This window comes from Motacilla alba, chromosome 1A (genome assembly GCF_015832195.1).
Source record: "Motacilla alba alba isolate MOTALB_02 chromosome 1A, Motacilla_alba_V1.0_pri, whole genome shotgun sequence".
NCBI classification, from domain to species: Eukaryota; Metazoa; Chordata; class Aves; order Passeriformes; family Motacillidae; genus Motacilla; species Motacilla alba.
In genome coordinates this window covers 34853151-34868642 of record NC_052031.1, presented here as the reverse complement: position 1 = coordinate 34868642, position 15492 = coordinate 34853151, and the positions used below count along the sequence as shown (strand labels likewise).

General features: G+C 39.4%; 1 protein-coding gene across 5 annotated transcripts in view; it reads left to right on the top strand.

The window, feature by feature from the left end:
- The window catches only part of PTPRB (protein tyrosine phosphatase receptor type B), a 63167-nt gene that overhangs the window by 26962 nt on the left and 20713 nt on the right, over window positions 1-15492 (top strand). For 4 of the 5 annotated variants that reach the window (XM_038155656.1, XM_038155657.1, XM_038155658.1 and 1 more), the window contains 12 exons: window positions 361-630; window positions 2446-2706; window positions 4923-5189; window positions 6467-6730; window positions 7719-7982; window positions 8912-9175; window positions 9819-10082; window positions 10962-11231; window positions 11839-12102; window positions 12942-13205; window positions 13580-13861; window positions 15037-15315. In XM_038155656.1, the coding sequence (XP_038011584.1) occupies window positions 361-630; window positions 2446-2706; window positions 4923-5189; window positions 6467-6730; window positions 7719-7982; window positions 8912-9175; window positions 9819-10082; window positions 10962-11231; window positions 11839-12102; window positions 12942-13205; window positions 13580-13861; window positions 15037-15315 (3213 nt within the window). The remainder of the gene's footprint in view (window positions 1-360; window positions 631-2445; window positions 2707-4922; window positions 5190-6466; window positions 6731-7718; window positions 7983-8911; window positions 9176-9818; window positions 10083-10961; window positions 11232-11838; window positions 12103-12941; window positions 13206-13579; window positions 13862-15036; window positions 15316-15492) is intronic. The other variant, XM_038155659.1, reaches the window with a different exon arrangement.

Below are 15492 nucleotides of genomic sequence, written 5' to 3'. Positions count from 1 at the left end.
GTTTGAACGTTAGCAGTGAAAAATTGATCGTTTCTAAGTGAGCTTAAGTGCAGGAAACAACAGGAAACCTGACTGAAAACTGCAAGGGGCATCCAAGAAGTGTACAGGGCTGCCCTAAGAGGGATTGCCCATTTCTGATGTCAGAAACCAGCAGGAAAATAACTGAGTGGTTTTTGTGGGGAAGAGTAAAAATTGTCTTTATAATGAAAGCCAGCCTTTGCAACAAGATAACTCACATTGCTCTAGCTGGTCCAAGCACTCGTACAATAGCTGTGCTGCGAGACAAGTTTTTCCAGTACATTTACATCTCACCAGAAATACCCCACTTCAGAATTGCTTTTTTGCTTTCTCTTTCTCCAGTTCCCCAGAAAGTTTTGGAGCTGCAGGCGGGTGCTAGCGGCTGGCCGCGGTCTCTGCGAGTGACCTGGCTGCCCCCTGCGGGAGACTGGGAGAGGTACCTCCTGCTCCTGTGGAACCGCTCAGCCCTGCTGCTCAACACCTCCCTCGAGAAGGACACCACCGAGTACCTCATCCGTGATGCGGGCCTCATCCCAGGGAGGGAGTACGGCGTGGAAGTCATTGTGGAGAGCGGCGATCTGCAGAGCAAGACGAGTTGCACGGGAAGAACAGGTCAGCATGCTTGTCCAGGCACTGTGAGAGTGCAAAGTGTTCAGCTCTGTGAGCAATGGAAGAGTACTTGGGAATCCACAAATTAATTTCACTATTAACACAGTAAAAAGGAGCTTGCTTTGTAAACTACAGAAATAATTTTAGCAGTTCTGTGAAAACTTTCGGGATTACTTTTTTAGTAAGTGTTTTGTTAGTGAAAGCTATGAGAACAATATCACAATTCTGTCGTGACTCAGGCGTTATATTTACATGTTCATTTCACTGCTATATTTTGTAGCTGATTGTAGGCACCCTATAAAGGTCTTAAATAAAGCACTATAGGCCTTCCTGTATTGTTCATCAGTATGTTTCCTTGCCAGTCTGTGTAAAGAATATTAACCATGTGGCTAAGGTGTATCTTAGTATGGTTGTCCTATAACATCCCAGTTCTTGTTTCTGTGTTCCATAAAGAAAGTGGGTTCATCTGTTCAAGTCTTTGTTTCCAAAGGAAATCCATATACACTGCAGAGAAATGAGTGGAATTCTTTTGCAGTGTGTTAGTCAAACCCACATCTGATTTGCTTCAAACTTAAAAAATTATTCTTATATAATTGTTAGAATTTCTGCTCAGTGAATGCAGAAATAAGTGCAATTCAGAGGAATGGAAGACTTGGAGTAGGAATAACAGCCAAGGCTCAAGTCTAACTTGGCTGAAGAATGTGAGCTAGGACAAGGACATTCTACTTCATCCTCACCCTTCCTGGGGCCTGCCTTTTCTGCTAGACACTTACCTGTCATTCCCTGAGGACTTAATTTTGTTAATTTTGCACAACAGCGAGACCAGTTGTGCAAAGAAGAGACCAGAAGCTACAGAACTGAAGCTTTCTCTGACTTGTAGCAAACTTGATCAGAGCAAGATACATTCTCATCTTCCTTACTTTGACGTATGTTGCAAGTTATTTAACTTTATGGTGTTACTTTTAATTGACTCAGCTAAGTGATTAATAGTTGGACCCAATGATTTTAGAAGTTTTTTCCAAGCTAAGTGATTCTATGATTCTGTGATTAGAACATGGTCCATTTAATAATATCCAGCAGTGGGTGTATCATGACTGTGTTTGACCCACAGTGAGGTGCATAATGTGTCTGTTATGAAGTACAGGTATTAGGCCCTGTTGTGATTCAGTATTCTCTTACATTAACCCACAGAATTGGAAAGTGAATTGTATTTCAATGTGACAGGGACAAAATCAGATCAGGGACTACATTAGGCAAAACATGCTTGCTGGGTATGCTGGCACACGCACACATGAACACACAGAGAAATTCACTGATCGGATTCTTTCTTTTATGCTCCTGTAAGTTTGAAGTGTCTCTTAGCTTGACTTAGGTATAAATCAGTGCAAAATCAATGTGACTCTGACCCTATAATTTGCATCCTTGTTTGTTAGAAGTACATTGTTGTAGGTCTGATTTATGGTACAAATGTCTTCTATCCCTGTTCAGCACCCAGAGTTCAAGAGGAAGTTCACTGACTTCCCTGCATTTCCATTTGTACTAAAAAATATATCCTGGTGTAAGTTTGAACCTAAGCATTACAGCCATAGTGCATTGCTGAAGTCTGCTGCTAACAGTCCTCTACTGAAAGAGGGGCACAAATACTAGATTTGTAAGAATGGCTTCCTAGAGAAAGGTAAAAAATCTCCTCTTGATTGCAGATACTGTTGCTGTCACATTTCTGGCTTACAGAACACATTTCTTACAACAGCTTGAGATAGGGCATGTGTGCTCTCTACACAGTTCTGTTCTTCTTGTGATATCTGTGTGCTTTGCCAGCTCCAGAGCCTGTTCTCCAGCTCCGTGTGAAGCATGCTAATGAATCTTCACTCAGTGTCATGTGGATGACCCCTGTTGCAGAATGGGACAGCTATGTAGTTTCCCTGGAAGTCAGTGAACTCCCTATTGTGAAAAAGGGACTTGCAAAAGAAGCTAAGGAATTCACTTTCACTGACTTGATACCTGGAAGGAAATATACAGCAACCATCACTACCATTAGTGGGACTTTAAGCAACTGGACTTCAGTAGAAGGAAGAACAGGTATCATCTTGTCAAAGTGTTTTAATCTTTACTTCTGTCAACCATTAACAATTAACAATTTTTTTTTGCTTTGTAGTGAACTTAATGAACTCATTGTCTAAATCTCAAAAGTCTTGATCTTATGTTTGTTTCCTCAGTAAAAATGTTACATGTCTGAGTCTCTCATTTCTGACTGTCAGTTATCTTGCTGTATTTATTTAAGATGTTTGGGAAATAGGTATGTAATTCCTGGCAAAACAGTTTTCTGAAATATTATGTCATATCTACTCAAGCTACATTAGCATAGGATTCCATATAAGAAGAACCATTTTCATTGTGTATTTTCAGGAGGGTCACTTCCTTGATGCAAAGCATTCATCATCTGGGAAAAAGAGAAACATCACCACACAGGAAAATGTTACTTTAGGGGAACATTCCAAGGTTGACAGACACAAGGTTACATATGTGACCTTGAAGATGTGTTTTGCATCTTTTTGCTCTTCTGATTCCAGAGTATATGTTTGTTACTGAGGATGATGACTGTGTCACAAGAAAGGTCCCATTCTCACCATCTGCAGGGTGCTGATTTTGTGCATGTGTGTGAGTTTTAAACCTTACAGGTTGCTTTCCTCTGCTTAAGCACTAACTTTAACATTCTCCAGTGCAAACAAAGTTTTAAAATGTAGCTCTGCGCAGCACAGGGAAAGCTCCTTTGCACAGCACAGGGAAAAACAAGCTGCTTGTGTTTGAATCGAAGCATGCCTAGAGTTGATGGTGGTCCTTACTTAAATTTTATAACTCCTTCAAAGGCCTGACAAGTTTAGCTTATACTTTGATTTCCCTGTTATGTTATTAGATAGCTGGAATTTCTCTTCCATCTGACTTATACCCCTTTAGGGGACCTATTCAGCCATAAAGGTCCCACTTCACTAGTATGAGTCAATGTTTGAAAACGCATCAGGCACTGATTGTGTGTCAATATTACATTCAAAGTGAGTTATAAAGAACAAACATTATTTAGCTAGAACATAGCTTTTAGAAGCTTATTAGAACATAGGTTTTAATAAGCATTCCAAAGCTCTGAATCTTCCTTGCAGCAGGTCAGCTTACTAGGCTTGAAAAATATTGCTTTAAATATGACAGAAGTAGGTCTTACTTGCAAAGAGCACTGAAATGAGCATTTAGCACAGAAATATGGCACTTCAGTGTCTTGTTGGAGCTAACTATGTTATCAGAACATTACAAAACAGGAAGGATTTTTGATCCAGTTTTTTGTCACCTTTGTGTTTTCTTCAGCTTTGTGCCTAACTTTATAGCTTTTGTTAATGATTACTAAACCAGTACTATGTGTGCAAAAGGGTTGGTGAAAAACAAGAGCAGAAGAGAGCATTCACATTTTATAGTCTTCTTTATTTCAGTTGTGTTTGGTCATGTAAAAAGAAATCTTTAGAAGTAATTGTATTTCGTGTTTGGTCATGTAAAAAGAAATCTTTAGAAGTAATTGTATTTCCTTGCTTTGACCAAATATTATCAAACCAAATTTTAAAAAGAGGATTTGGGGTAAAATTTGTGCTACATATTACATTCCTTTGTTTTTTCTTTATCCTTTTTGGTCTTGCTAAGTTCATGAGCTTATGCTTAGATAAATGTTATGTTTGTTTAACAATTCATCTTCTGATGTTATAAAAGTTGGTATCCTGCAGATCTTCTTACATAAAAAGTTAAACCATAATCATGCATTTCAGTTATCCCCAAAATTAAAGGGTCTGACACAGCATAGATGACTGTGCCTGAGGTATTCTTCAAACAAGTTTGCCATTTATTAGAAATGAAAGATTGGGAATGGGAGAGGAAATGGAAAATTAAAGGCACAGACTATATTTGAAGTAGTCATCAAAAACCCTGAATGATTTCCTAAATTGATGGCTTTTACTTAATGGTATTTATAAAATGCCATCTCTTTCAGTTCCCTGATCTTGAATCATTTTCATCTGACTGAGAAAAGTTGTGCTAAAGACTGAAAGACCTTTCTGTGCCTTAGTTAGTTTCCCATAGACCACATCCCAGACAGGAAGCAGTCCCCAGTTAAAATATTTTTAGTCGTGTTGAGTCTGGCTGCAAATTGGAATGTTCTTTTGATGCACTTCCTCAGTGTGACTAAACTTGTGTTCTTTGGGGGATTCTGTTTTGTTTTATTTTGTTTCTCCTCAGTAACAGTATGACAATTTCCTTTTCAGTGCCAGCCCAAGTGACAGGTCTGACTGTGTCAAATCAGGGATCAACCAACAGCTTGTTCACCAACTGGACAAGAGCACTGGGAGATGTAGACTCATACCAAGTGCTACTGATTCATGAGAATGTTGTCATTAAAAATGAAACTGTTCCCAGTGAAACTAACAGATATCACTTCTATCCCCTGAAACCTGGAGGACTCTATTCAGTTGTTGTCACCACTGTCAGTGGAGGGATATCTTCAAGGCAAACAATTGCAGAGGAAAGAACAGGTAAAAAGGAAAACACTCCAGCATGCTTTTTGATAGTTGAATTTCTTTAAGAGAATGGTCTTGTGTTTAAGCCACTGCACTGCGAATTCAGAAAAACAGTAGTTTTCATCCATATAGCTCCATATGTGTACACTGTCTGTCCAGATTTGTGTAAATATAGCCTTAGAGAGCTAACTGCTCTAACTACAGTGGGAGCTTTACAGCAGGAACTTTACAGCAGGATCACTCTGTAATGAAGACAAAAATACGCCCTGGGAGTAATGAGCAACTGTCTGGGCAAATCACTCCTTGGAAGGGACTTTCTTGTTCCATTGGCTATGTGGTGGTGTAGTATGACTGCTCCTTACTTATGTGTGCCAAGAACCTGCCTAAAGGTGGTGGGGTGAATTTGTGTCTCAGTTTCTCACAACCTGTTCTTTTTCTTTAATCCAGCATCAAAGAATGTCCATCAGGGCTAATTAGTTATTATGAGGTCCTTCTGTACTTAATAGAAAAAGATTTACTTTTGCATCAAATTCTTTAGGTTTAAGGAGTCATGAAATGTAATACTAGTTCTGTGGATATTTAGAGGAAAAATTTTACCCGTTATGAGAATTTGGCAAATGCCAGGCATTCTGCAGTTTTCTGCAATGTTCTCCTTGAAAACCACTATTTTCAGGTGAAAAGGCAAAACAAGCCTGAAAAAAAATGGAGAAGAATAAAACTAAAAAGCTTAAAGTAGATAAATGTATTTTGTAAAATCATGGGGGGGGGGGGGGTTTGACTCCGGCAGCAGTTGGCCAGCTCCTCTGCTAAGTTCAGTGCAGCAGAGTCCAGTGAAAATTTGGAAGTTCATTAAGTTCATTATGTCTAAGTTCACCTGAATGTTGATAGTTCCGGCAATGCAGAGCCTTTGAGCTCAACTTGCTGGCTTGAAAAACAATTGGCATTCATGTTTTGTCCACTAGGCGTCAGAGAATCCACTTGAAATGAAACATTCAGCTGTGGGCCTCAGCCTCTTACCAGCCTCACCAGTTATTGTCGTTACTGACAAATGGCAATTTGAGAGGATAACTCAGCTTCTAGGATTTTAAAAGTGCTGGGATCAGGCCACCAAAAACAATTTCCTTCACTGTATTTTAAAAAGGAGATGAACGTTGCTGAGAGGCAGTCAGTGTAGTACTTCTCAGGAGCCCCAGACTCCTTATTTTGTAGGGGATGGTGTTACAGGGATACTCACAACAATAAGAATTGGCTAGTTAATGCTTTTTTTGTTTTTTTCCCTCTTTATTGCACAGTTCCTTCTAGTGTGACTGGAGTAACAGTAAATAACTCAGGTCGGAGTGACTACCTCAGTGTTTCTTGGCTGCCAGCTTCTGGAGATGTAGACAGTTATTTGGTAACACTCTCTCATGATGACAAGATTGTTCAGACTCTCACCATTTCCAAATCATTCAGTGAATGCTCCTTCAGCAGCCTTACTCCGGGGACACTGTATGATGTGATGATAAGCACAAAGAGTGGAAAGTATGAAAACTATTCTCTCAGCCAGGAACGAACAGGTAAAGAGAGGCTCTGGGCAAGTACAGTCGTTGTAACCATTGTTATGTTGCTAATGGCTAATGAATAGCCATTACCAATGATTTATCAATATCTGACCAAACTAGGATGGATGAGTTGGGATTGGAGGATCAAGCCATAAAATTACAGCTTTATAGACTTAGTCTTATTCTTATGTCCCTGTTGTTGCTTTATTTCATGCAAAAATACTTGAGCATGAATGAAATAATGTCAGTCCTTATGAATAAACAGAAATCATGTGTCAGTTTTGGCTCAAATATGTGGTCCTGCCCTTAATGCCTCTATGTGGCACTTCAAGTACATCCTGCAGAGCATCTCCTCAGAAAGTTACTCAAGCACTGAAAGAATGGAAAAGGGCACACTAATTAGTAAAATATTAGTGGGGTGTCACAATAATGAGTAGCACACATGTTAATTTTTTTTGGTAATGTAATACCCACGTCTATGGTTTTGGTCATGCAATTTTCAAGGATATTATAAGAGGGGTAGAGAAATCTCAGAAAAGGATGGCAATAATGATGGAGAACCTTTTAAAACTTCCTCAAAAATGGAAAAAAATGAGACTTTGCACTTGATAAACCAGTAGAAAAGAAGAAATATTGTAAGGGTTGTTAAAATAACAAAGAGTATCAAGTTAGTGCAATTTTAGTCTTCTCATGATCTAAGTGAAAATCCATGAAACAGCCACAAAAGCACGAGAACCAAATTTTGGATCAGTGTTTGTCTGTGGAACTCACTACTCTTACAAAAACAGAGCAAGTTCCATAAGACCAGAAATTAGAAAGGCAAACCATTGTATTGTACTAAGATATAAAGCAGCCTGAAAAGTGCAGATACTGCTTTATTGCTTAAATCCACATTGTTGTCTTTTTGCAACTTCCTCACAAAACTCTGGTAACTACCACAAATATAGTTCTCTACCACAACTCTGGTTACTTCAGGAAGTTTCTGCTTTTTTTTTTCTTTCAGTCCCTTCAGGTGTCCAGGGACTTACCGTCAGCAATTCAGCCAGAAGTGACTACTTGAAGGTGTCCTGGTTACATGCATCTGGATATTTTGATAATTATGAAGTGATCATCAGGAACAACAATGATTTCATCCAAACAAAAAGTGTCCCAAAGGAAGAAAATGAATGTGTCTTCACCAGTCTGGTCCCAGGGAGGCAGTACAGTGTCACGGTCAGCACAAGGAGTGGGAAATATGAAACTAGTGAAAGAGTCTATGGCAGAACAAGTAAGCATCCTGAAAACATTCTGAGACAACCCAGGGTAGTTTTTTTGTTTACCATACCCAGGAACAAAAATCTCATATGATTTTTAACATAGAATGTTGACTCTGACTCTTTGAATGTGTATTATTTCAAGTACAGAAAGCAGTATTTACTTGATTACCGCTGTTTTACAAACAAGCAAAAAGTGAGAGACCTGTGCTGTTAAATTGGAAAGCAAATCTTGAACATTGAAAGCCAAAAGAACAGTTGTACAGTTTTCCACATGAGCTTAGCATTTATCATTAAATTATGCCAGAATTTACTAAACAGTTTTTTCTGGTCATGGAAATATATAGAACAGAAGATAGACTAGACCTCACTCTATTCAAACTACCCCAAGCACTGGAATTGGAGAGCATGGGGCAAGAGTGGTAAGGTGGCTAGTTGGGAGCCAGCAGGGATCTGGGTGCAATCTTCACCTAGCACTGTATGTGAGTTAAGGAGCCATGCTGAGAAACTCAGTTTATTAACAAAGATGTATCATGGGGCAAAACCAACTCACCCGTGTCTGGCATAAGTTGGAAACTGTATTGTGGTGCTGCATCACACAGATGGATTGCCTTGACTTGGCACTAGCTCAAGCCTCTTTTTTCTGTCTTTGTTGTACATGCAGATCTTACTCAGTTTTTGTTGGCTAGGTAAACTCCCTGCAGGCTCCATTATTATTTATTTATTATTTTTATGCTGATAAATTGTGGACATCTGTTCTGAAATGGGACCTTCCTTTGCTAAATGTGGTGTAAACTACCCAAATAAGTGCAATCTACTGCTTTCTCAAGGGAACTGAATGAAGAATTGTAGCTCAATAGCATGACTTCAGAGCTGCTAGCTTTTTGCTGTGATCTGTTAGTAAGTACTGAAAAGTTTCCCATCTTTTTTCTCACTTCTTCAGTGCCAGAGTCAGTGAAGGAACTGACTCTTAGTAACAGAAGCACAGAAGATCTGCAGGTAACTTGGTCAAAGGCCGAGGGGGATGTTGATAAGTATGAGATTCAGCTCCTCTTCAATGATATGAAGATCTTCCCACCCATTTTCCTTGGGAACACCATTGAGGAGTATTGGTTCACAGCTCTGACTCCGGGACGTCTATACAAAATTCTTGTTTTGACCATCAGTGGAGATGCACAGCGTGCTACTTTCATAGAAGGCCTGACAAGTAAGAAATAATGTGGTATTTAAAATGTGTTTTGGCTTTTCTAGAATGAACCACTCAAAATCAAGGGTGAGCCATGATTATATTCAAGCTTACATAACACTGGCTCAGAGACAGCAGATCTCATTGAAAATCACACTAATACTTAGCCAACACCCATGCTTAATAAAAAAGTGTCGCATTTACTAATACTTGATTGTTGGCAGACAATCTGATTTATATTGAGATGTCAGCATTTAGGTTTCTGTTATTCCCATGCATGCCAATTGTTTGCTTAGTGTCTCTAGTTAAATCACTTACTTATTTTACACCTCTGTTTACCTACCCGTAAAGTGAATGATTGAGATAATGATGGAAAAATGGCTAACTAACTGAGGGTACCTAAAGAGCTTTCATTTTTGAGACGTTTTTAAGACATCATATGGACAAGAGGGAGATTATACATAGAATTGTGTTTCTAATAATCCCACACAAATGTTTACAACTTTACTTGTGTTTACCCAGGAAGGGCATTACTTGTACCTGTAAATGATCTTTCTCTTTTGAATCATTTTTCTGTGGCCATAAAATAGGTAGAAATTAGGAAGCCTGAGTCAAACAGGAAATTTGTGAGCAGGTGCCTTTTTGTTCCCTATTTTTTTTCCAGTTCCAAGCAAGGTCCGAAACATTCATGTGTCACCTAATGGCATGACAAACAGTCTGAAAGTGAGCTGGACCCCTGGAGGTGGAGATGTTGATTCCTACACAGTGACTATATTTCAACAAAACCATCAACTTGATTCTCAGAGTGTCTCCAAACACATCTCTGAGCACATGTTTCACAAGCTGGAAGCTGGGGAGCAGTACCGGGTGGTGGTGCAATCTAACAGTGGCACCTTGCACAACAGCTTAGCAGCTTTTGGGAGAACAAGTATGTTTTTCTTGAGACAATGAGAAAGTTGCATTATATCTTCCCAGAGACCGACCCTTGCTTGATAATGTTTAATAATGTTTATGAATGTACCATAGGGCATGGGGACATTCACACTCATGGGAAGTTTTTATCTCAAAGCATGAGTCATGATGTTGGCATGGGTCTATTAATACCAGTGAGATGTGTCATTTCAAGTAGCTTCACCTGAATGAATGTGCCTGTAATTCTAGTCCAGCCCAGTGTCTTCCTTCATAGGATGAATGCAGTTCCATCCCTCTCATTTCCTATGTCTGTACCCATCTGACATATACATCCACTCCATGTAGGCAATATTGTGTTCTAGCAGAGCCTATTGCATGGTCAAGGCTTGTTAGGCAACATATTGCCCCAGTGTCCAGGGTGTCAGAGCATACAAAACAATGCAATACCTTGTTTTTAATGTATCCTCTCTCTTTAGCATCTGCATTTGTTATCTATGGCCTTGACATTTGTGCAGCAGCTGCTGGCTAACATTTTCTATTCTGGGCTACTATTTTGCACCAATTTACCCCTCTTTTATTTTTCATATTCCTTTCTTAATTGTTTCAGTCAGTTCATTGCACTTTCCTTCTCCATCTTTTCATGATAGTCTATATATATCTGTTGCTTCTCCATTCCCAGTTCAGGTATCCGTGATGCTCTGTAACTTCATCTTGCATGTTTGTATTTATGTCTAGGATTAGTTGTTTGCATAAACATATGCACAGACATTTCTTTTCGCACAAGTGAACCCGAAAATATATAGAGTTATGTTCTGTTAATTACTTTAATCAGATTTATGTATTGAATGGTCTGTATTTCACTTGGTAATATCCCGCCTTTAATTGTTGCTTCCAGTTCCAGCCTCTGTCCAGGAATTATTAGCCCATCATGCTTACAGCAGTCATTCCTTGTTAGTAACCTGGCAGAAAGCTCCTGGTGTAGCCGAAAGGTATGACATTCTGCTCTTGAATGAGCAAGGAATCCTTCTGTGTAACAAATCAGAGCCAGCTACTGCCAAACAACACAAATTTGAAGATTTACTAGCTGGCAAGAAGTACAAAATACAAGTTTTGACAGTCAGTGGTGGACTCTTCAGTAAGCGAGCAGAAACTGTTGGCCGAACAGGTAATTAGAACATCTTGGTTTACTTGTATTTCCCTCAGTCAGATATCATTAAATACACAAACCATCTGTATATTTTGATTCTACAAAGATTCTAGTACAGAGTCTGGATGTTTATGCATCATTTTTCCTTTGTATGTGAATCTGAACTTTATTATCATAATAATATGACCATGGCTCATAATAAGGATATTAATCCAAAATGCTGAATCCTTCCCTCTGTCTTTTGTGGAAATACCTGAATGCTTTATTGTCATCAAGTTTTTAATTCACAGTCTCAAGGTTCTTAGTACAGGACTTGATGTGAATACACACTTCTAAACTCAAGGCCAAGTCTTGCTTGCAGTCTTTACTAATTTATAGCTTCTTGTAGAAGCTAATGGACAGCTCTCTGTGAGCACAGCCTAGAGAATCAGGCCTTCTGGGAAATAAAAATTCTGTATTGGAGAGACTCAGTGGCATTTCATGAATGCTTTCCCCTTGTTTCTGACAGTTCCTGTTGATATTACTTAGCTACTTGTGGCTTAATTGAAATGTGTTACAGCCATGAGTTTATTAAAGGTTCAGCTTAGTGCCTAGACTCTGATGTTTACTTTTACTGTTTTTTCAGTTCCAGCAGCTGTTACCAATCTGAAAGTCACAGAGAACACCACTGACCGACTGTCCTTCAGCTGGACCACCTCTCAAGGGGAGCTTGATTCATATGACATCTTCCTATACAATCCAGACAAGTCCCTTCATGACAGGATTTCAGGAGAGCAGCATCTCCAGCAGTGTTCGTTCCAGAACCTGCGTCAAGGCAGAATGTATCGAATGGTGATTGTTACACACAGTGGAGACCTCACTAATGAGTCATCTGTCTATGGAAGAACAGGCAAGAACATCTAAGAAAACTATTTGTCTCCAGTGTGGTGCTCATGGGGGACACCAGTGAGCTGGTGTGAATCTGATGCTCATACTAGATTAGAACAACTATTAGAAGTATCAAAATTGGCTCTAATATGTAAAAAGCATTAAATATATAAAAAGATAAATTCTGAATGATGTAGTTACAGCAGGAAAAATGAAGTGAAGAACCCTACAACAGTTTAGGAACTCATGTCAGAAGAAAGACATCCCAGTGTATGCTCCCTAAGCAGGAAAATGGCTGTCTCCCATCCTAAAAGCAATATTGGCCTGAGTGGAAAAAGCAAAAAGGCAAAGCAAGGAGGGTTGATGGGCTAGCCAGTCTACCAGTGGAATAAAACTTGTTTCCCCTGGGAAGCCCTGGCTGCAATTATGTGTTTGTTCAGCTACATGTGGGAAGCAGAGTTTTCTAAGCAGCTCTAGCAGCTCTGGTATTCTGTGAAACCTTTCTTTATTCCCCTGTGGCACAGTATAGGAACCCATCTGTGGGACTACATCTGCATAGTGGTGCAATTTTTCAGTTACCTCAGGAACGGGTGTTTCCAAATAGTGACTAGAAAAAAGCTGCTTAACATTTGCAAAACTATCCATTATAAACATTGCAACCTCTTTTGGTAACAGTGTCAGTTCAAAATAATAAAGGAAGCTACTGAGATATGCTTTATTCTTTTCAGCCAGCTGTGGTGGCTGTCTAGTTTATAAAATTATTATTTTTACAGGACAAATATAAGGTCTGCTTGACCTTTTTGCTTCTTCTCATCCAAAGGATTTTCTACATAAAGTAATATTCATTCCTCCTTTTTTCAGTACCAGCTCCAGTTGTTGATCTCAAGGCATCCAACCGAAACATGACAGACAGTCTGTGGTTCACTTGGGGTCCAGCAGCAGGAGATGTTGACTTCTATGAGCTGAATCTTTACAACCCAAATGGGACACAAAAAGAAACCGAGCAAAAGAAAGACCTGGAAGAGTGGCATTTCCAGGGGCTCGTTCCTGGCAGAAAGTATACTTTGGTTGTGGTGACTCACAGTGGTGAGCTGACCAACACAGCAAATGCTGAAGGAAGAACAGGTATGGGATATTTTTTTTTAGTCCCATCTGTTTGAATTCATTAGTTCACAACTATACAACAGACTTGTTCTGAGGGAGGATTTATTATAAGAGTCATTGAAGGTATGAAGATGAAGGATAACCTTAAGTGCACTAAAACAATGTGAAAGAAAAGCAGTCAGCACTGTTTTTCTTTCAGAGGCTCAGGACTATGTTACGACTGTGAAAGTCACCATCATCAGCACAGGTGCAGTAACTGGCTGTGTATACAAGATAATACAAACTACTTTGTGATGCATGAAGAAAATAATCCATGTTTCATTTTATTTGGCTTGTGTAAAATTTTGTTAAGAATCTCTTTTTCTTCTCTCCTTTTTTCCCCCCTTTCTGCATAGCGCCCAGCCCTCCTAACACTGTGTCATTTACTGATGTTGCAAACACTTCTTTATCAATCACTTGGCTGGGTCCTCCAGACTGGACAGACTATGATGATTTTGAGGTGCAGTGGCTTCCAAAGGATCCTCTTACAGTATTCAATCCCTACAGCAGCAGTAGATCTAAAGTACGCATCATCTATGGCCTGCGACCAGGGAGACTCTATGAGTTCAGTGTCAGAACTGTCAGTGGTGACAGCTGGAAGACATACAGTCAGTCACAGTCTGCAAGTGTGAGAACAAGTAAGTAAAAATTTCCCTTGCACCCTAACCTTCAGCTGAAAAAGATGCAAAACTGTACCAATTCCTTATGCAATCAGTAATTTCCATTAATAAATCCATGAATGACAGTGATGAATTCAGCTAGATTCTAAGCTCTTGCTGTGTACAAGGTCAGCTGTTTAAAGACTGATAATGGACATACATTTATAATCTTCACATCCAGAGTCAAGCTGTTGCAGAGTTGCAGAGCCTGAATCAATCAGTTTCAGGGGTAAAATAAGGCTGAATATCCAAACTTCTCTGATGGTAGTATATTGAAATAATCATGTTTCTGAATGATAAGACAGGAAGGATGAAAGGAACTGTGCTGTACTGGATTTGAAACTGGAATCAGTGTTTCACTGCTCTGCATTTCTGCCCATGTTTGTGAATCTATTTCATCTCTAGCTGTCTCTAGCAACTTCAGTAGAAGGCTGATTTGAAAAAGTGACGTGAAATTGTAAAAATAACTGATTCATGGCAAATCTTCATGTTATTTTGGGTGAGATTCAGCTCTAAATTGACATCTATGTTTAGTAAGCTATATACTCTTTAATACAGCATAATAATTAAAATTTTACCTGTACTTAATCACTTAAATGTAGATGCCTGTCATCTGAGACCGAAGTCCTGTCTTTGTTACATGTTACATGATATAAATGGTGCTCCCATATTACATGGATGAAGCATATTTGTATGTTATGTTTTAGTAATATGCACACATCACATGCTGCCTAGGAAACCAGATCAGTCATGAGATGACAGTACCAGTATTTACTGATATCAGTGACCACATGAAGCCTCCAAATAAGTTGTAACAACAAGAAATCCATTTCTTTATGGTGTTGCTGTTCATGTTAAGACTTCATCAAGTAGGATTGAAGTATTTTCCTTGTTTTCGCAATTAATTACTGGAATTTCACAATGCTAATGGGGTGGATGTTACTAGATCTGATTTCAGATGGCTAAAATGAGTTAGACAGCCTTACATAATAATCAGACAGCACACATTTGCAGGATAACTGGGAACTCTGAGTTCCCAGCCTCCTGTTCTGATCTGATGGTTGATGCAGAATCTAGGAGCTGTAGTGTGAGCAGAGAGTGTATGACACCTGTCCCATTTCCCACTGAGTTTCAACTTTTCAACGTTTCTCTAGAGCCAGACAAGATACAAAGCCTTCACTGTCGGCCCCAAACCTCTACTGCCATCGCGTGTTCCTGGACTCCTCCCGATTCTGACTTTGATGGGTATAGTGTTGAGTGCAAGAAGATGGACACCCGTGAAGTGGAATTTTCTAAAAGGATAGAAAAAGACAAATCTCTACTTAATATTATGACCCTTGTTCCCCACAAGCGATACCTGGTGTCCATCAAGGTGCATTCTGCAGACATGACGAGCGAAGTGGTTGAAGACAGCACCATCACAATGATTGATCGTAAGTGCAATTCAGAGTTGCCCTGAAGACAGGCATGGAGCAGCAATGAGCAATTGCTTGTGTTGCTTAGACAGTAAGAGGAGTTCTGAATGCCACAATTGCCAACGTGTGGAGTGGTGGCCAAAGTAGACTGAACACATTCTTTGGTCTCTGTTGTGACAGACAATGTGGGATTTT